The 20,499-nt window shown below is 42.1% G+C and overlaps 1 protein-coding gene across 1 annotated transcript in view; it reads right to left on the reverse strand.

The window, feature by feature from the left end:
- The window catches only part of frk (fyn-related Src family tyrosine kinase), a 110,402-nt gene that overhangs the window by 22,811 nt on the left and 67,092 nt on the right, over positions 1-20,499 (reverse strand). Inside the window, exons 2-4 of the mRNA XM_078542219.1 lie at positions 16,102-16,223; positions 5,087-5,250; positions 522-690 (exon numbers count right to left, since the gene is read on the reverse strand). Of these exons, the coding sequence (XP_078398345.1) occupies positions 522-690; positions 5,087-5,250; positions 16,102-16,223 (455 nt within the window). The remainder of the gene's footprint in view (positions 1-521; positions 691-5,086; positions 5,251-16,101; positions 16,224-20,499) is intronic.

The following is a 20,499-nucleotide window of genomic DNA, read 5'->3' on the forward strand; positions in this document are numbered from 1 at the left end:
GTCCCACGGGATTTACCAGTGCCGCTGAAGTCAATGGACTTTTGGCTGGCTTGCCGCATTTTCCAGTCCCGCCCGGAGTGAGGCCGGAAAATCCCGGCCAATGTTTCTGGACACAAAACCAAGGAATGGGTTTGCTTTTCCTAACTGATATAACCATTTTAAGTGACCCAACCTCCACATCTGCACATCAAGGACCTTCTGCTTCACTACTCAGTTTAAAATCTTACCATTTAAGATGTACCTTTCTCCATTCTCCATTTCTCCATTCATGTTTCCAAAATACATTATTTTTTTCATTTTTCTGAACTGAACACATAGCTCACTCCATCTGCCCATCTATCCAAGTTTTCAGAATCATCACAATTTTTCATCTATCGTTCAAATGTAACATCACTCATGACACATTTCCCATCTCACAAACATTCATTTCACCACATTATTTAAAAGCAGTAATAATAGTTTCCTACTTTAATTGTTTATCTTAAGTATTGCATCTCCAAAGATCGAACGAGTGAACGTACCAATTTTTAGTGTTTTTATTGCAACTTGAGTTCTGTCATTCCAAATTCCTTGCCATACTTCTCCAAATGTTCCAGCACCTAATTTCTTTATCAGCTTCAGAGAATTACGAGGAATTTCCCAATGATCCACAGTGTTGTAGGATAATCCAACAGTTACTGGTGTTTCCAGCTGATGATTTAAATCAGAGAGCCAAACATTTTATACCTTTCAGTGTTGTGTAAAGAGCCAAAAAATAGAATCCATTAGATCGTGGATAAATTAAATGAAGATTCATATCATGAAATCCATCAGAAACACTAGCCTTTACTTTGTTACAAAGAAACCTCAGAGCAAAACAACATTTTATAAGGGTTTAGGCTGTGAATTGGATTTCTCAAACATAGTAAACTTCATTTCTAATACTCTGAGAAAAGCAACATGTTAATCAGATAAAATACTTCGCTGATGGTTCAAGCATGCATACCTGTGCTCTGTCACCACTGAAATTAGTGTGACCCACAACAAGGTAATAGAACTCACATCTACTGCCTAAACACCACATTAAAAGGAGAAACAGGAAGGACTTGCATTTATATAGCACTATCCATAAACTCACAATGCCCCAAAGTGCTTTGCAAGCAATGAAATACTTTCAATATGTAGTCACTGCTTAATGTTGAGAAATGTAATTGTCCATTTATACACAGCACGCTCTCATAAACAGCAGTGTGGTACATGACCAAGTAATCTAGTTTGCTTTTTTTAAATGACCCTGGTTGAGGGATAAATACTGGCCAGGGTGCCAGGAGAACCTCTTGTTCTTTTTTGAATGGCGTCATGGGATTTTTTGCATCCACCTGAAAGGTAACATGCACCCTGTTGAACATCTCATCCAAAAGAAAGCACCACTAACAGTGCAGCACCCCCTCCCTCAGTACTGAATTTAAGGGTCAGCCTGGATTATATGATCAAGTCTCTGGAGTAGAGTCTTGAACCCAAAGCGTTCTGAAGCAGAGGTGAGCCAAGGCTGACATCATAGCCTGAAACTAACAGGATGTTACCAGAATTAAAAGGATACTTTAGATTGAACAGGTTGGGGCTCTTTTCCCTGGAATAGTTAATACTAAGAGCAGACCTGATGTAGATCTTTAAAATTATGAAAGGGTTCGACAGGCTGGACGCAGAGAAACTGTTATCACTTGTGGGTCAGCCCAGTACAAAGGTACGTAAATATAGGATAGTCAGTAACAGATTAAATAAAGAATTTAGGAAAAAAATTCTTTCCACAAAGTGGAGATTGTAGAATTTGCTTTCACAAGGAAGCATAGGAAGCTAGGAACAGGAATTGGCCATTTAGCCCCTTGAATTGGGTCCACCATTCCAAGAGATTTTAGCTGATTTTGACTTAACTCCATATTCACATGCAGTCACTTGGTAGTACAGAACTTAAATATTGCTGAAATGAGAGACATGTTGCTGAAACTTTTTGTCTTGTACTCATCAGGAAAAATGCAAGAATGCCAAATTTCAAACAATCACAACAATTTATACTACAGGGGAAAAGGGCTGATAATTGGATGGCAAGTGGACTCTGATTGGTTGAGTAATTGCCATAGAAGAGGCAACAGAGAACTCCCCAACCAGAAGAAATAGTTTATTCTAATCTTTCCTAACTTTTCTCCCTAATATTGTGAAAACTTCAATCCAGTCACTCCTAAAGCTTCTAATTTCTAGGGATTACAACCTTAGATTGTGCAATCTTCCCACATAGTTTAATTCTTGGAGTCCAGATATCATTCTAGGTTATCAATTCCTAGATATCATTCTAGATAGCAATCTATGTTGCAGTTCTTCTGAGGCTAAGATCCTTCCTAAAGCGTGGTGCTCAGAACTACTCACAGTACTCCAGGTGTGGTCTAACCAGGTCTTTGTATAGCTGAAACATGATTTCTACCCTCTATAATCTAGTCCTCCAGAGGTAAAGGCCAGCATTCCACTAGCCTTTCTGATTATTTTCTGAATCTGTTCATAGGTCTAAATCCTTGGCTTGGCAAGCAGGGGCAGGGCCCACTCGCCGAGGTGCAAAATGATGCGCAGTGATGTCAGGCGGTGGTCCCGACATCACCACGCGTCATTTAGGTTTTCAGTTCAGCAGGCGCGCAGCAGACTCAGCTGCGCGCCCGCCAAACTGTCAAAGGCCTATTAAGGCCAGTTAACTATCAATTAAAACAATAAACTGAGCTGCCCGTCCAACCTTAAGGTTGGCGGGCAGGCGAAGAGCCCAGGCGGCCTTTGCATTTTTCATGGAACCTCATCCACGGGCGGGATGAGGTTTTATGAAGTGTTTATAAATTGAATAAAAATTTTAATAAAAATTCATTGACATGTCCCAGCTCATGTGACACTATCCTTTTTAGGCCTGACCATTTACTTACGTTGAAATTCTTTTGGCACAGTTTTGACTATTCACTTAATCTAGTAACATCTTTTTATAATTTTATGCTTTCCTCTGCACTGCTTAAAATGCTACCTACTTTTATGCCATTGGCAAATTTGGATGTGTGGTTTTCAATCCCATTATCTAAGTAGTTAATGAATACAGTGAATAACTGAAGACCCAACACAGGCCCTTGTCGGGCACCACAAGTCACATCCTGCCAATGAGTACCTGCCCATCATTCCTACTTAGAGTTTCCTTCTGCTCAGTCAATCTCCTAGCCAGGTCAATAATTTTGCCTTTACTTCCATGAACTTCAACTTTTGCTAATTGTCTTTTATGAAGGACATCATGAAGGCCTTCTGAAAGTCCATATAAATAGCATCCATAGACATTCCCCTCTCTACTACTTCAGTCGCTATCTTTAATTTTAAACTCTCGTAATTTCCCAAAAACAGATGCAATACTAACAGGTCTATAATTCCCTGGTTCCCTTCACCATTCTTAATTAATCAAAAGTGGAATGCTGGCCTTTATCTCTGGAGAACTAGGTTATAGGGGTTGAAATCATGCTTCAGCTATACAAAAGCCCTGGTTAGACCACACCTGGAGTACTGTAACATGCACAATTTTCCAATCTAAGAGAATGGCTCCCGAATTGAGAGAATTTTGCAAGATTATAATTAGGTCATTTGCAATGTTCTCACCAACTTCCTTTAAAGTCCTGGCTTTTGTCACTCTTTAGCACCATTACTTTCCTTGTTATTGTTATTTTGCTTATGTCAATTTTGAGGAGTCCCCACCCCTCATTCAATATTAGTTTCTGAAGATGACACTTCCAACACTCCCTCAGTATTGCACTGTGCTCAAACCTCTGGTGCAGAACTTGACTCAATGAACTCTTGGCTCAGAGGCAAGAGTACTAGCCACTGAGCCACAGCAGGTGGCATCGGAGCATTTAAGTAAAAACTTTATGTACAGGAGGGGGAACAGAATAGAATGATTTGGGGGTAATTAGAATGGGAGAAGATTCACATGGAGTACAAAAACTGGTATTGACTAGCTAAGCCAATTGGCCTATTGATTCTACTTAATTCTGCATTAATCATTGACTGCAGTGTAAAAAGGAGCTTTCAAAGTAAGTCATTATTTACATTTCCTTGAAGCATTTTAGTTCTGTCGCTGACATACAAGTCAAAAATAATCAACTTGAAACTGCTTAGCTCACAGCTAAAATAGTGTGCCTGGTTTTGGGCATCCTATATGAAGCATGTCAAAGTCATGGAGAGAGTGTGGAAAAGATTTCAGATAATACCAGAGAAGGCTGGGGACAGGGTGCGGTCATAAGGACAGGCAACAGAAACTGGGTTTCTTTTCATTAGAACAGAGAACATTAAGAGGAAATATGATAAATGCGTTCAGAATAATGAGGTGGTTTCATAAGGAAAATAAAGAATAATTATAGCCACTAGTAGTGAGTCAATAACTATGAGCGTAACAATGACAGCTTACATGTATACACCACCTTTAATGACTTAAACTATCCAAAGGTACTTCACCAGAATGATTATTAAACAAAATTTGACATCAAGCCACATAAAGAAATGTTAGAGCAGATGACCAAAAACTTCATCAAAGAGGTGGGATTTAAGGAGCATCTTAAAGGAGAAAGAGGGGAAGGCAGCTGAAGGTACGGCCACCCATGGCGCGGTGATTAAAATCGGGGATGCACAAGAGGTTGGAATTGAGGGAATGTGGGTTTTTGGAAAGCTGTAGTACTGGAGGAGATTACAAAGATAGGGAGGACAAGTCCATGAGGGGACTGAAAACAAGCATGAGATTTGTAAAATTGAGGCATTGCCAGCTAGGAGTCAATGTATAGATCAGTGAGCTGGGCGATGGGTGAGTAAGACTTGGTCCGAGTTAGGATAGAGACAGCAGAGTGAATGAGCTCAAGTTTATGGATGGTGAATGGTGGCAGGTCAGCCAGGAAAGCATTGGACTAGTCAAGTTTGTACGTAACAAAGGTATTGATGAAGGTTTCAGCAGCATATCAGCTGAGGCAGGGACAAAGATGGGTGATGTTCCGGAAGTTGAAGAGAGGATCAGACATTGGGAGCTCAGCTCTGGGTCATTACATTACATCACCTTCTGACATGGAGCAGTGAGTCTTGTGCACAAACCATCTTGACTTCTCATATAGTGGTTGACAAGATCTTCCAAATTTTGGAATGTTGCTCTTCTTGTGATAAAAAATCCACCTTCATCCAGCAGCCTGATTTTATAATGTTTCACAGAGTCTTCATCACGAACTGCAAAATGGGTATTAAATACAGAAATAAACAACATAGCACACAAAATGCATCTTGTTCAAAGCTATAACAATATTAACAGGTGGTGATTGCTTAGGCGACAGCAAAGTGAAAGAAATGGCATTAAACCTAAGCCAATTGTCTTTGTCACTTTAATTTGAACTAAGCCTGAACCAAAGAAGTGCCTCCCCATAATGGATTGTTTGGGATCAGCTGAAAAAAAACAACCAACACAGAAGTTTAAAAATTACAAAAGAAAAGAGCAGTTTGATGGAGTGGGGCTGTAAACCTCATGCATGCTTATAGGAGGAGAACCACACTACCCTCACTAAAAGTATCACCACTTTGGACTCTGCTTTTGCTTTAAATTACAGTAGAGTACAACTGGTTCAATGGTATGCTTAAGCCTCATAAATGAAGCAGACCTAATTCAAGGTGATTTTCTACTTCCTTTCTTGGACGCTGAGTGGGTGTTTGTGTTTTTCACCTGATGACAACTTTGTGCCTCATTTAATGGCTGAAGTGGCAACCACATTCAGTGATTATTAGCAAATGAGCAGCACTGGGGGTGGGAATTCAGCCAACAGCAATACTATTTAAGGGAAATCTGCATTGCTTAAAGGGGGAGGTGCACTTTGTCTTTGCAACATGATTCTGTGCTGAAATGAAGGCACAATGACTAGAGCAAAGATCCAAAATTACACACTGAGATGGAGGAGGTGTGACAACATGCCACATCTGGGGGCTCCTCTCAAGGTGCTCCAAGGGTGGTTGTGCACCCTTCAGCTCCTCTACCAATGATTCTACCTCCTTCAGTGGGTGGGGCTGCACCATTCACAGAGGCCCTCATCATGCCAATGCCTTCTTGGCATTTGGCATCCAAAGGACAGACACCAGGCTCACCCAACTCACGGGGCATCTTGTTCAGCAGCCTGTCTCCACCAGAGAGTGGTGATACAGGGAGTGCACATAGACATAGCAATCATCAGCGTTTTAAAAAGAGCATTTAGAATCATCAATGTTGTACGGGTGGACATTAGCTGTTATGTTGGTCCATTATGTGTGCGCTGTAATAAATTTTATAGGCTCATTTATTTTCTGCCCTTCACTCTGATGTCAGATATCTCTTCATTGAATCAAAGGAAATTCAGGTTCCTTTCTTGCAGGTAGTGGTTGTGCAGGTGGATCATGGCCATCTTCTGGATTTTGCAATGGGCTGGAGATGCTGGCGGATTCTCCACCTCCCTTATCACATGAGGAGTCTTGGGGGTGGGGGTGGGGGTGGGGGTGGGGGTGGGGAGATAGGTTGTGCCCGAATGGTCTAGGCCATGCAGATTAGAAGCCTGGAGGGGACAGCATTCAGCTGCAAACCAGAGGGTCATGATTTTTCCTCCCTCATTATCCCTATCGTCCTGGCTTCTGTGCAAGTGCCTGACATTGAGGGTCTTCCTCTTTAGCCTCCTCCTCCACATCAGATGATGAGTTTTCACCCTTCATGTCTGCTGGTTGCAATCCATCCCTTTCTGAAGCGCAAAATTATACATAGCCCAGCAGACAACAATGATCCTTCAGCCCATTGTTGGGTCATAATACAGAGTTCCTCCTGAACACTCTAGGTACCCAGATAACATCTTGAGGAGGTCTACAATCATGCCACGTGCGGACTCCCTTGCTACTTCTGCATCCACAATGCTGGTGCCTCTGGTGTCTGCAGACCCCTCACTCGATGCTGCTCCACCCATTCCATGTGCTTCCAAGAAAACTACATATGGTATTCTCAGGTCTCCCTTCGCAGGCTGCTGACCTTAATTTAATGTGCAGATGTGCACCCCTCTGACTGTGAGAGCTGCCCCTCCAACTGTGAGAGCTGCCCCCCTTGACTGTGAGAGCTGCCCCCCTTGACTGTGAGAGCTGCCCCCCTTGACTGTGAGAGCTGCCCTTTCCGACTGTGAGAGCCGCCCCTCTGACTGTGAGAGCTGCCCTTTCCAACTGTGAGAGCCGCCCCTCTGACTGTGAGAGCTGCCCCCCTTGACTGTGAGAGCTGCCCCTTCCAACTGTGAGAGCTGCCTCTTCCGACTGTGAGAGCTGACCCCCTTGACTGTGAGAGCTGCCCTTTCCGACTGTGAGAGCTGCCCTTTCCGACTGTGAGAGCCGCCCCTCTGACTGTGACAGTTGCCCCCCTTGACTGTGAGAGCTGCCCCCCTTGACTGTGAGAGCTGCCCCTTCCGACTGTGACAGCTGCCCCTTCCGACTGTGAGAGCTGCCCCTTCCGACTGTGAGAGCTGCCCCTTCCGACTGTGAGAGCTGTCCCTTCCGACTGTGAGAGCTGTCCCTTCTGACTGTGAGAGCTGTCCCTTCCCACTGTGAGAGCTGTCCCTTCCCACTGTGAGAGCTACCCCTCTGACTATGATGTGTGCTGCCCTCCTATAACTTTTAGCGCTCCTTCTAACCTCCTATGAAAGGTTGCAGCAAAGTGGCTGATTGTCCACTTTGAACAAGAAACCTCACTTGCAAACCACCAACTTTCACTGGTTGTGGATCTGACGGTCCATTCGCCACTTAGTCCGAAAAGCTCCCTGAAATCTCTCATGCAAATTTCTCTTCAATGCCTTCTTACCAATCGTAATAATGTTCCCTCTGCAAGCAAGCGTTGTCGCTGCCTCCCTGCCAACCGTTCAATTTGGCCAATCCTTTTCACAGTCAGATTTCTGATTCACCCACTGCTGTGCTATTCTCAGGTCCCCCAGCTACAAATACCACTTTGGCGGCTTGAATTAAATTCTGGCTCAAGTTCTCACAATAGACTAATACACAGATTCAATTTTGTGCAGATAAGCATTTCTAAGTAGAATTTTCAGCATAAAGATGTTTCCTTTGCAAATTGGCACCCTTACACTGCTGCTGGCTAGGCTCACTGGCAGGGTTTGGCTTGACTGCACATTGATTCATCCATTCCAGCTGAGGCTGGCACATTAACCAAAAGTTGAGGACAGAATTGCTCTAATTATCACCACTACTCATCCCTTTTCAGGCTGATCAACTTGAGTTGTTAAGTAGATTTTAGCATACACAGCAATCGAGTACTCTCTTCTGCTTCAAAGATTTTTTTTTATTCATTCAGGGGATGTGGGCTTCTCTGGCTGGGTCAGCATTTATTGCCCATCCCTAGTTGCCCTTGAGAAGGTGGCAGTGGTGAGCTGTCTTCTTGAACCCCTGCGGTCCATGTGGTGTACAGTGCTGCAAGGGAGGGAGTTCCAGGATTTGGACCCAGCGACAGTGAAGTAACGGCAATATATTTCCAAGTCAGGATGGTGAGTGACTTGGAGGGGAACTTCCAGGTGGTGGTATTCCCATCTATCTGTTGCCCTCATCCTTCTAGGTGGTAATGGTCGTGGGTTTGGAAGGTGCTGTCGAAGGAGACTTGGCAAATTCCTGCAGTGCATCTTGTAGATGGTATACACTGCTGCTACTATGTGTCAGTGATTGAGAGAGTGAATGTTTGTAGCAGTGGTGCCAATCAAGTGGGCTGCTTTGTCCTGGATGGTGTCAAGCTTCTTGAGTGTTGTGGGAGCCGTACTCATCCAGGGAAGTGGGGAGTATTCCATCACACTCCTGACCTGTGCCTTGTAGATGGTGGACAGTCTTTGGGGAGTCAGGAGGTAAGTTACTCATAGCAGGATTCCTAGCCTCTGACTTGCTCTTGTAGCTACAGTATTTATATGGTTAGTCCAGTTCAGTTTCTCACCAATGGTAACCCCCATGGTGTTGATAGTGGGGGATTCAGTGATGGTAATGCCACTGAACATCAAGGGCCAATGGTTAGATTCTCTCTTATTGGAGATGGTCATTGCCTGACACTTGTGTGGCGTGAATGTTACTTGTCACTCATCAGCCCAAGCCTGGATATTGTCCAGGTCTTGCTGCATTTGGACATGGACTGCTTACTGTGCATATATTTCTTTTACAAATATGTACATGGTAGAGCCCAAAGATTGCTATTAGATTGGAGCAGCCGCAAGCAGCAAAGAAGAGCTGCTGTTACGAACACGTTACCTATTTTTTTTTAATTAAATTAATCAAGGGGAAGGGTATTAGGGTCAGGAGTTGAACACTTTCCACTAGAGGCATCCATTAATGGCAGGCATAGTACAGTCATGCAGAATAAATCTCACTTATTCTACCATAATAATGGCATGGATTTTGCAGTAGTATTAATGTTGAGGCTATCAGCAGTGGCCATTACAAAAGAGTAAATTGAAGAGCAGTTTATGGCATTTGTATATGCACAGTTGAATACGGAAATCAGCAAGTTGCTGTCCAAGTTGCCCCCCTTCTCCAGAAACTTTGCTACAAAGGGAACACCAAAGGATTAAGCATTGAAAAACATGGAGGGTGTGAAATTGCTGTACTTAAGAGATATCCACAAAGCAAGCCAGAAAAGTCAGGACATGTCTATTCCAATACAAATTAAATTGTAAATAAGTTATTGCTCTAAGCTGTTGTCTGTTCCCAGCGGGATATGCGTCACCCCTCTAGACACAGGCAAATCTACTCTATTCAATGTGCTCATTGTGTAACAGCCTCATAACCCCAATAATACAACTGAACATCAATTTCACTATTCAGGTGCTTTAAGAAATATTGAAGATTTCATGGCACTATTTCAAAAGTAGAGTTCTCCTTACACAAAAAAAAGATTAGTTGGTCAATCATCATTTTGCTTTTTGCGTGATGGTTTTCACAAGCATTGCACTTAAAAAAGGGATTCACTGTAGGAAGTTCTTTGAGGTGTTTTGGTGTGAAATGGCAACATAAAAGTAAGTTTTATTTTAAATAGACTGATATGATAATATTAAGCACATTATTTAAGATTTCGAAAATCCTCAGCCTTTGCAAAAATGTTCAGCTGCAGCAAATTAAAGAGGGCCGCTCTCCCAGGACGCCAATTAATATTTTCTCCTCAATCACATCACTAAAGATTATCTCATTATTTATTTTATACTATTGCTGTTTGCAAATTTGCTGCAACATTTCCCAATGTTACAACAGCGGCTAGATTCCAAAAGTATTCCAATGGCTTAGGTCTATGAGGGATGCTCTGAGGTCTTGAAAGGCAATATATGAATACAAGTTATTTATTTTCATTATAACTCAAAACATCAGAATTGTGGTTCATTTCTGTTATGTTTTGTGTCAAGCATCCCTATGAAAGGATAGAGCTTCTGTGCAACGTTCACCAGATTTCAATCATGAAGCCATTATACTTGATAAACTATCTACTTTGTTTTATTGAAAACAGTAGGCAATGCTTCTGGGGGGATATAAAGGGGTTCAGTTAATTTAAGGTTCGCATAGTAATGCTTATAGAGGATTCACAGTAATTCAAACCGTGGTCTACCAATTGTTGTTCTTATGTTGTGAGATGTAAAAAAAAATCAAATAATTCACAAGTACAGGAAAACAAAAGTTGTTTCATAATGATAATCAATTATTGTTTAAATGATCAAGACCACTGTGGCCTACACAATGGAAATGCATCCCACCATTCTTTAATGATCCAAGCTGTTACTGTGAGGGCTGTTACTTCATCATCATGTTGTTGTCCATTTCCTGACGTTTCTTTCTCTCTCAGAACTTTCACAGCAAGATCATTATACATTACCAGTTTAGAAAGTCATGTTTGTACATTTGAAAAGAATCACAAAATCACCAACAATGAATTAAAATGTGTGAACAATTCATATACAATGCTTTTGGAAATTGTTTGCAATGCATATAGAAAGAAATATTTATGATGTTGCTTTTCATGTTACATATTAGTGACCTGAACTTGAACAATAAGAGTACAATTTTGAAGTTCGTGGATTAGAGAAAACAGCATAGTCAACATACGTAGCAGACTTCAGGAGGACATAAACAGAGCAGTGAAATGGACAGACACAGAACAGATGCAATTTAATGCAGATAAGTGTGATGCATTTAGGGAGAAACAGCCTGGAGAACCGGTGTCATATATATGGAACTTTATTTGGGGGTGGAGGGGGATGCAGGGCAATAAATGAATGGAAATTATTTAATTGAATTGTAACTGATATTGTCAAACAGAGTTGTGGTTCCTTTCCGTTCTGCTTTTGTGTCAAGCATCCCTGTGAAAGGATAAAGCTCTGTGCAACTTTCACCAGATTTCAATCATGAGATCATGAGCACTTCATAAGCTATCTGCCAATATCAATTTGACAATGTCAATGCTGGAGGTGCATATTCACAAATCTTTAAAAGTGGCAGGACCTCAAGAATCCAGTGGAATGGCTTGGAAAAGAGGCCAGAGCCAGGAATCCATGAGATTTCAAACCTCATTTGGAATTCTAGTTCAGACTTGTAAGGGATGGAGAAACAGCCACCCTTGCAGCTCCCTTCACTGGCAATTCCCACTTTCTCAGTCCACAGGGACCGAACAATGGAGGATGTTGAGCCCAGGGAGATGAGGCACATAGGCCTCGAAAAAGGCACAATGGCCTGCACCAGGCATTTGAGCCTGGAAATGGCCTGGACCCTTACAATATTAGGCCATTTCTTAATTGATCCCATTCTCACTCTTTTCGTGTGGTGTCCTTGTTGACTGAGGGTCATGTTTCTATGCCATAATATTACAATGGGACAAGGAGGAGAAGCAGGCACCAAGAACTACCTCAGCCAGAAGAGGGACAGAGCCCAAGCTGTTGGCATTATTATGCACCGCTTTCTAACTAACTGAGCTAAACCTTCCCCTTTTGATACCATGACACAGAAGAAATAAGGGATACAATGCATGGCATATTCAGGATAAGCCCAATCATAGCTGGGCATTGGAGTTTCTGGCAGTCGGGGCAGAAGCATTGGCTGTCCACTGTAAGTGAGGAGCCTTCCCAATCACCTTGAAAACCCCAGATTAAAAAACAGGCAAATGATGTAAAACAACATCAGAAGAGTGAATAGGATGAGTCAGCACTGCAGGGCACTAGAGAGTTCAATTCAGGTGTACCTGCCAGGATTACAGCCAGCGCATTTTTGGGACCAATGTGCCCTTACCTTACTGCAGTATCACTGACTCTGGATCCATGGATCTTGCATTAGTGACCAGCACCAGCTGGCATAAAAGCACAGTTGACCAGCTGACCAACTGTAGCAGAAATCTATTTGGTTGAGGGCCTTCCAATCAGCTGTCAGATTATAATCTCCCTCTTTGGCTTTGCAAACATATTAACTATTTCAGCACATCAATCAGTAAGCTTAGAGTATCTAAACAGCTACTGACAGAGTTAAGTGATCCCAACTGTTCAGATCAAAGTTTTGCAGTCCTGCTACATCTAGTCATGGAAGGGTGATTGATGGGTGGACAAGGAGGCTCGCGAGTATCCTCACCAACAGTGATGGTGAAAGCCCAGTATATCAGTGCAGAAGACAATGCTGAAGCATTTGGAACCATCTTCAGCCAGAAGTGCAGGGTAGAATATCCATATCAACCTCTTCCTGAAGTCACCATCACAGATGCCAGTCTTCAGCCAATTGGATTCACTCCACATGGTGACAAAAAACAGCTGAGCAGGACAAATCCAATCGAGCCAATTACCGCCCCATCAGTATACTCTCAAGCTTCAGCAAAATGATGGAAGAGGTCGGCGACAGTGCCATCAAGCTGCACTTACTCAACAATAACCTGCTCATTGATGCCCAGTTTGTGTTCTGCCAGCGTCACTCAGCTCCTTGCCTCATTATAGCCTTAATCCAAACATGGACAAAAGAGCTGAACTCAAGAGATGAAGTGAGAGTGACTGCCCTGGACAGCAAGGCAGCATTTGATCAAGTGTAGTATCAAGGAGCTGTAGCAAAACTGAAGTCAATGGGAATCAGGGGGAAAATGTTTCACTAGTTGGAGTCATACCTAGCACACAGGAAGATGGTTGTGGTTGTTGGAGGTCAATCATCTCAGTCTCAGGACATCAACCCAGGAGTTCCTCAACATAGTGTCCTAAACCCAACCACCTTCAGCTGCTTCATCAATGACCTAGCCTCCATCATATGATGAGAAGTATGGATATTTGCTGACAATTGCACAGTATTTAGTTCCATTTACAACTTCTCAGTCCATGCCAATACGCAGCAAGATCTGGACAACATTCAGGCTGATAAGTGAGAAGTAACATTCACAACACACAAGTGCCAGGCAATAATTATCTCCAACAAGACAGAGTTAAGCTATCTCCCCTTGACATTCAACGGCAGCAACACCACTGAATCCCCCACCACTAATACCCGAGGAGAGAATCAAAGCTGGAGCAGACCGGAAAAAAACTGGGAGCACTGGTGAGAAGATAAATTGAGGCCCGAGCTCAGGGCTTATCACTTACCTGAGGAGAGATCTGGGAGCAGGAACAGACCTGGGTGTGCCAGAGTTTGAAAATTTGAAAAAAAAATTGTGGCATCACAGGAAGGTTGTGAGGTGATTGGCTGGTAAGTATTGCTGCTATGTTTCTCTTTCTCCAAAATTAGGGGGTTAGTCTCAGCAGATGGAAAATTAAAAAAACTTATTAAAAAAAATAAGGGTTAAGTAAAGCATTCAGTTTCCCTGTATTTAAGTGGCATCAACAGAAGAAAAGTGAGTAGCTGATGAGTCTCTCTCTTTGTAGTAAGGTTTATTAGCATTAGGGAGGTTTATTACCTAACAGATAGAGGAATGGCAGGGCAACTCTGACCTCGCGAGTGCACACCCTATGTTATGAGGCAACTCCAGGATGCTTCCCATATCTTGGATGACCATATGTACAGGAAGTGTCATTAGTTGCAGCAGCTTGAGCTCCAGGTTTCAGCAACAGTTGGCGGCACTGCGCTGCATCAATGAGATTGAGAGCTTCGTGGATAGCGCATTTATAGATGAGATCACCTTGCAACTTAAGGGTATGCTGGGAGAGAGGGCAGTTAAGGGAGTCGAGGAGAAACAGACAGGTAGTGCAGGAGTCTACTGAGTGCATCTCACCCTCCAATCAGTACTCAGTTCAGAGTGCTGATAAAAGTGATGGTTCATCTGGGGAATGCAGCCAGAGTCGAGTCCATGGCACCTCTGTTGGCTCAGCTGTACATGGTGGCACTAAGAAGACTGAAAGAGCAATAGCAATACAAGGTTCAACTGTTAGGGGAACAGACAAGCACTTCTGCAGTCGCAGACATGAATCCAGGATGGTATGTTGCCTGCCTGAACTGTAGCTCCTCCGTGAAGGAACCCTCACTGGGGTGACTTTCTGGACTCTGGCAATCACATGAACTGATATCCATCCTTACCTGGTCTGGCCTACATGTGACAGATCCACAACACATTGACTCTTAACTGCTCTCTGAAATGATCTAGCAAGCCATTCACTTCGAGGGCAATTAGGGATTAGGAACAAATACTGGCTGTGCCAGTGACATGCACATCCCATGAAAGAATGACACAAGTACAGAGGTCTAGCATCTATGCAAAACTATGCAAAATCATGAGGTTCCGAAACTGGATAAATTTCTGGAAATTTTATCAGCTCCTTTGGCATCACAACTTCCTCACAGAAGACTAAATAGATGTTATACAATTCGAGTAAATATTTTGTGCGACCTGGAAGGTACAGGTTTGATAAGCGAATATTATTTCCTCATTATAATCTAATTTCTTAATCTATACTGCCACTCAAAAGGTCCTGCCGGAACATATTTATATTCTTGCTCTTTATTCCACTGTAAGACTAACCTTTCCTCTTTATCAGTCCACTAGTCAGTCAATAGAACAGCAGCAGTGAATAAAATCAGAGGCAAAATTGAAGCATGTGTTATTATCATACACATCATGTTCTTGTATTGTTATCAAGAAGTTAATGGTTTTGCAGTGAACCAACAATGGATCTGTCTAAATAATAAGTGGACAGGCATTTTGTAAAGAGCCAAAATACAGCAGAATGGCCACCAGTAGCACAACAAGGAATCTGATACAGATAAATTCACAAATGGAAATTTAAAATGAAATGAAGCAAAGGCTGAACAACATGAGACTAAGGGCTTGATTTTCAATGCAGAGTCCAGACCCCATGTCGCAATCAAATGTAAATGCCCTAACTAGGCAGTAGGTGAGCTCGGTGCCCAGTTAGTGGCACTGAGTGTTTCCAGGAGGTCGGAGCTACCTGCAGAGCATGAGCGGCAAAGGCAGAAGGCAGCCATGATGGGGCCTGCCACTACCTTGCAAAGAGAGCAGGCAGCACCTTGGAGGGCCAGCAGCCTCAAGCACACAAAAGTGGACAAACAGCCAAATGAAAAGTAAAGCAGTCGATCCAGTGTAAGATTGTCCTGCTGCCAAAAGTTTTCAGCATTAAAAAAACCTTTATTTCTTCCCCCATTGAGCCCAACAGCTGTACATTAATGTTCACCATGCGATTTGGGTTTGGCGATTTGACAAATTGAAAATCGCCTTCTGGCCCTCCCCTCCTCAAGTAGTTTAATCGGAGGTGAGCAGGTGTCCGGCTCCCCCAAGCTCCCAAACCCCCTGACTCCACAACCCCCCTCATTTTGAAAACAGCAGTGTGTGTCCCGGAGGTGAGGGTGCACTGACACGCCATCCAGGAGTGCTATTTTCAACGAGTGCTCGCTTCCATTCTCGTTCCCGGGGCAATCGAAAATCCTGGCCTAAATGTGAACAAATGATCTTACCCATACACTTCAGAAGACAATGAGGCAGATAAATCAACAAGACTCTGGCAAAGCCACCAAGTCTCAGATCAGTACTGAAATTAATAGCATTAAGGATTAAGGGCAAAAGATTTTATAAAGCTACTAAGTATCGCAAGGATATACCTGACAGCGAAAAGTCACCGAAAGTGCTTTCACTTTTTCGGATTATAAAGGAGCCATTTCCATTCCCAGCCATTAACAACTGCTTCTCTGCATCTAATCGTCTGATCCTTCCAAAGAACCATCTGCAACAAAGGAGAAAAACATTTTTAATATGAGCTGTAGGTTTTGGAGAAAGGATAAAGAAGTCCAATCTTTCTCTGAAACAATGGGGAGACTTAAAAATGAAGTAATTGAAGTTTTCAGATTAGGAAGGGGATTAGTGACATGAAGCCAGGCAAAATGCTCATGGTAAATGGTTCAAGCACAAGAGGCCATTAAAAATAGAAAAAGTTACGAACAAGAGGGGCAGGAAGAATTGTTTTACCCATGTGATAAGCTTAATGAGTTTTGGAATAAGCCAAAGTGACAACAAATTGAGTTACTGGAGAAATAAGCAACCGACGAATGGGCCAGCCAGTGCAATGTATCTATAAGAGGCAAGGCTTTGAAACAGATGGATATACATGGCTGTTACTACAATAAAAATGTGAAACATCAGTTGTATGTTCTTATGCAAAATCCCAACAGAGCTGAAGTAGCTGCAATTGCAAGACTTCATTGGTGGTAGCAAGTGCTGCTGTTTTCTCCACGTTACAGGAAGGGTCCAATATTCTCATAGACAGAAGGAGGCCATTCGGCCCATTGTGTCCGCGCCAGTCAACAAAGATTCATTAGTGCCACAGGCATACGTGCATTTTACAGGTCCCTTGGAAACTTAAAAAAGGATTTCCAAACCATCTTGTAAGAATCACTGCTCAAAGTGACCATGTGGACATAACACTTCCTGTTTGCCAAAACCTAGTTAAGTGAAACTTGTATGTTTTCCAACTGATGGATTGATCAGTGCAAGGCAGTTGCAGTAATTAACTTGGACTGGAAAGGAAGTGGCGATGCATTATTCGTCTTTTCAATGCTTTCTCTGTTACAGCATTGACTATTTGTGCAGCTTTTAAACACTGATGCAGCTGAAGCTGCTCATACAACATATGGAATGTGGAATTCCATGACCAGCAACAACTGCATTCCTGCTTTAACAGATTACCTAAACATTGAACTCAAGCTTCATGCGAATAGCTGCTTACAGTGCTGCTTGGTTGCCACTTTCCAAATTGACCACTACAACTGGATTCCACCAAATAACAGAAAGATCTTGATTTTTGTACCCAGGAGCAGCTTGTAACTATGGGGCCTTCAGTAAAATTCACCACAATGCAGAAGTAATGTATCAAAATATTATGGTATTTAAAGTCAACAGCTTGTATTTTATAGCACCTTTAATGTAATAAAACATCCCAAGGCACTTTACAGAAGTGTTATAAAACAAGCCTCTTTCAGCACCTTTAAAACACTGCTTAAAACCCACCTTTCTGACGAAGCTTTTGGCCACGTATCCTAATATCTCTCTATGTGGCTCGGTGTCAAATTTTGTTTGATGACGCTACTGTGAAGTATCCAGGGACATTTTATTAAGACAAAAGGTGCTACAGAAATGCCCATTGTTCTATCCCTTTATTCCTCATGCATTTATCTAATTTCCCTTTAAACACATCTACGCTCATTCCCTCAACTATTCCTTGTGGCAGTGAGTTCCACATTCTAGGTTTTTCTCATATAAGAGGTAAGTACTGTATATAACATTAACCAGAGCCAGAGTGGTGTCTTGAACTAGCTTTGATTGCCAAAAACTGTCGGAGAGGAATTTCCCAGATTTTGTTTTCTCTTAATTTAGCCTGGATTGTTAACCTGTTACTTAATACCTCCCCCAAGAGATTACATGGCTTTTAGTTTCAGTGGAGAGTGTATTGTGACACACAAGGCATTACAGTTGTGTTGGTCAGGTTAGATGGGCCAGCGAGTCTTTTACTGTCTGTCAGTGTCAAATATTCATAAATTTTGTGGCATGACTGCACTTCAGGATTTTCACACAAGCTCTATTTCCATTAATCCTGTGCATCGCCCACCATATGCACTTTTGCGAGACAAATCTGGTTGGTTTACACCTACAAGGTTTGAAATAAAAGTTGACAAGTATTTGTACCCCTGTGACTTAATATCGGAACAGGCTAAAAATGCATATAGCATGATACAGCACAGAAGGAGGCCATTCCATTCAGCATGCATGTCCTGATTCTTTGAAAGAACTATCCAATTAGGCGCACTCCTCTGACCATTCTCTACAATCCTGTATATGTTTTCCCTTCAAGTATTTATCCAAATCTGTTTTCAAAGTTACTCTTAAATCCGCTTCTAACTATACTTCCAAGCAGTGTATTCCAGATCGCAACAACTTACCACATAATTGTTTTCCTTATGTCACCTCTATTTCTTTGTCAATCACCTTACACCTATCTCTGGTTACCAACTGCTCTTATAATAGAATTAGCACTATCTATTGGAAAAAAAATGAAATGATACGCAGCCAGATTGCAGTAAAGTTGTGACATTTTTGAAAGACTGTTCAATATCACAGAGTGCAGCTACACTCCCACCCATATTCAGGGCTGGCACAAACCTTTTGTACTATGGTAATGGTGATGGAAGACATGTTTCAAAATAATTTATGAAAATAACTGACACCTGTGCAAGCAGTAAAATATTGAAGATATTATTCTTACATAATAAGCAGGAAGTGTGAATCAGTAAAATTTTTCCTTGTAGAATTTCAATTGATTATTTGTTAGAATTAAATGAGTTTGTTGTGGTGAAGGGGGTTACACAGATTAGGAGGGATTAGGCCATGGAGAAATTTAAACAGAAGATGCATTGAACGAATGTTTCAGAAAATGCTACAGGGTATAAATTTAAATGCACAAAACTGTGATCACTGGGAAGGAACTGTGGGTATTGTGAACAATCCAGCCAAAATGCTGAGTGCATGTTCAGATAGTGAACTCCGGTTAAATCTATCAAGATGAGAGAAACATGAAAAATGGTTTGTGTGCCGTAAAGGGTTTTGATATCATCAATAGTACACTTTTGCAAATGAGCCCCCCATGACAAGATATGCTCAACGCCCCATCTGATACCGGAAATGATGTGGCCTATGATAATTCAAAGAAAGCCCCAACTGATTACTTCACTTCCAAGCAAAATGCAACATGTGAATCAATCACATTTCAAATAGCTGCACAAGACCAAAATTAATTGGCAGATACCTCTTGCACATGCCAACACTGGTGAACAGCAAATGCTGTTTCACTGATGCAGATCATGTGAGCAAAACATAGACTTTAGAAGGATATTCATCTAAAATTTTGCCCAACCAGCTCCCGGAGAGCTGATCTTAGATGAGCTTTTAGAACTGGCCTGAGCAGTTAGCTAACTGAATTCCATGTTGCAGACGTGTATACTAAGCAACAAGTCCCTGCTGGTAAGTTAAATGTCAAGTGCAAAGCACACCATGATAAGGCAAAACCATTGTTAAGCTCTGTCAGCTCCAATCATAGAGTTTTTTTATTGCAGTCGAGAGTCCCGTCATACTGGTGATTGTTCAGCAACGAGAAAAGAATGTCACAGGTGCATGCAATTATGTCAGCCATCCAAACATGAACTTTTTAAAAAATCCATGGAATGAGGTGCCTCAATATTCATTCACAAAAAGGTAGCCAGCCAAAACAGTACAAATGCACATAGTATGGAAATAGAATCTACTGGACATGCTTCTGCAGCTCTCTCTCCATTTTTAAAGGCATGTTTGCAGTTTTGTCATGTTTCCTAATCTTCCACTTTCCAGTTTAGCAGTCATTTTCTTTACGTTTCGATAAATGTAAAGATAGAAAGAAATCTCTTCCAATGCTTCGCTATTTTCTTGTGCTGACCCTGAATCCAGCAAGTAAACAATGTCCACTGATGTGTTTTCTGTGAAAGGCAAATCTCATTGTCTGCCAGGCCTACAAACAGCTGGGACTACAATTCATTTGTCTCCCTTCAGCAGTAGCATAGATACAGCAGGAAAAGAAGGATTCTTTTTGTAGTGAAATCTCTGAAACATTAAACAGCATAAGTAAATTGATGGCATGAAAATCAAACTACGTAGACAAATCTATTATTACAGTCATCTTGCTTTAATGCACAGCAGTGCAGAAAGCAGAAGCAAAGCTATAGTGATAAGAGTTAGGAAATAGGGATATAATTACTGAAGCAGTCCATGTCCAAATGCAGCAAGACCTGGACAATATCTAGGCTTGGGCTGACAAGTGGCAAGTAACATTTGCGCCACACAAGTGTCAGGCAATGACTATCTCCAGTAAGAGAGAATCCAACCAGCGCCCCTCGATGTTCAATGGCATTACCATCACTGAATCCCCCACTATCAACATCCTGGGGGTTACCATTGACCAGAAACTGAACTGGACTAGC

This window comes from Cetorhinus maximus, chromosome 5 (genome assembly GCF_964194155.1).
Source record: "Cetorhinus maximus chromosome 5, sCetMax3.hap1.1, whole genome shotgun sequence".
Classification (NCBI taxonomy): domain Eukaryota; kingdom Metazoa; phylum Chordata; class Chondrichthyes; order Lamniformes; family Cetorhinidae; genus Cetorhinus; species Cetorhinus maximus.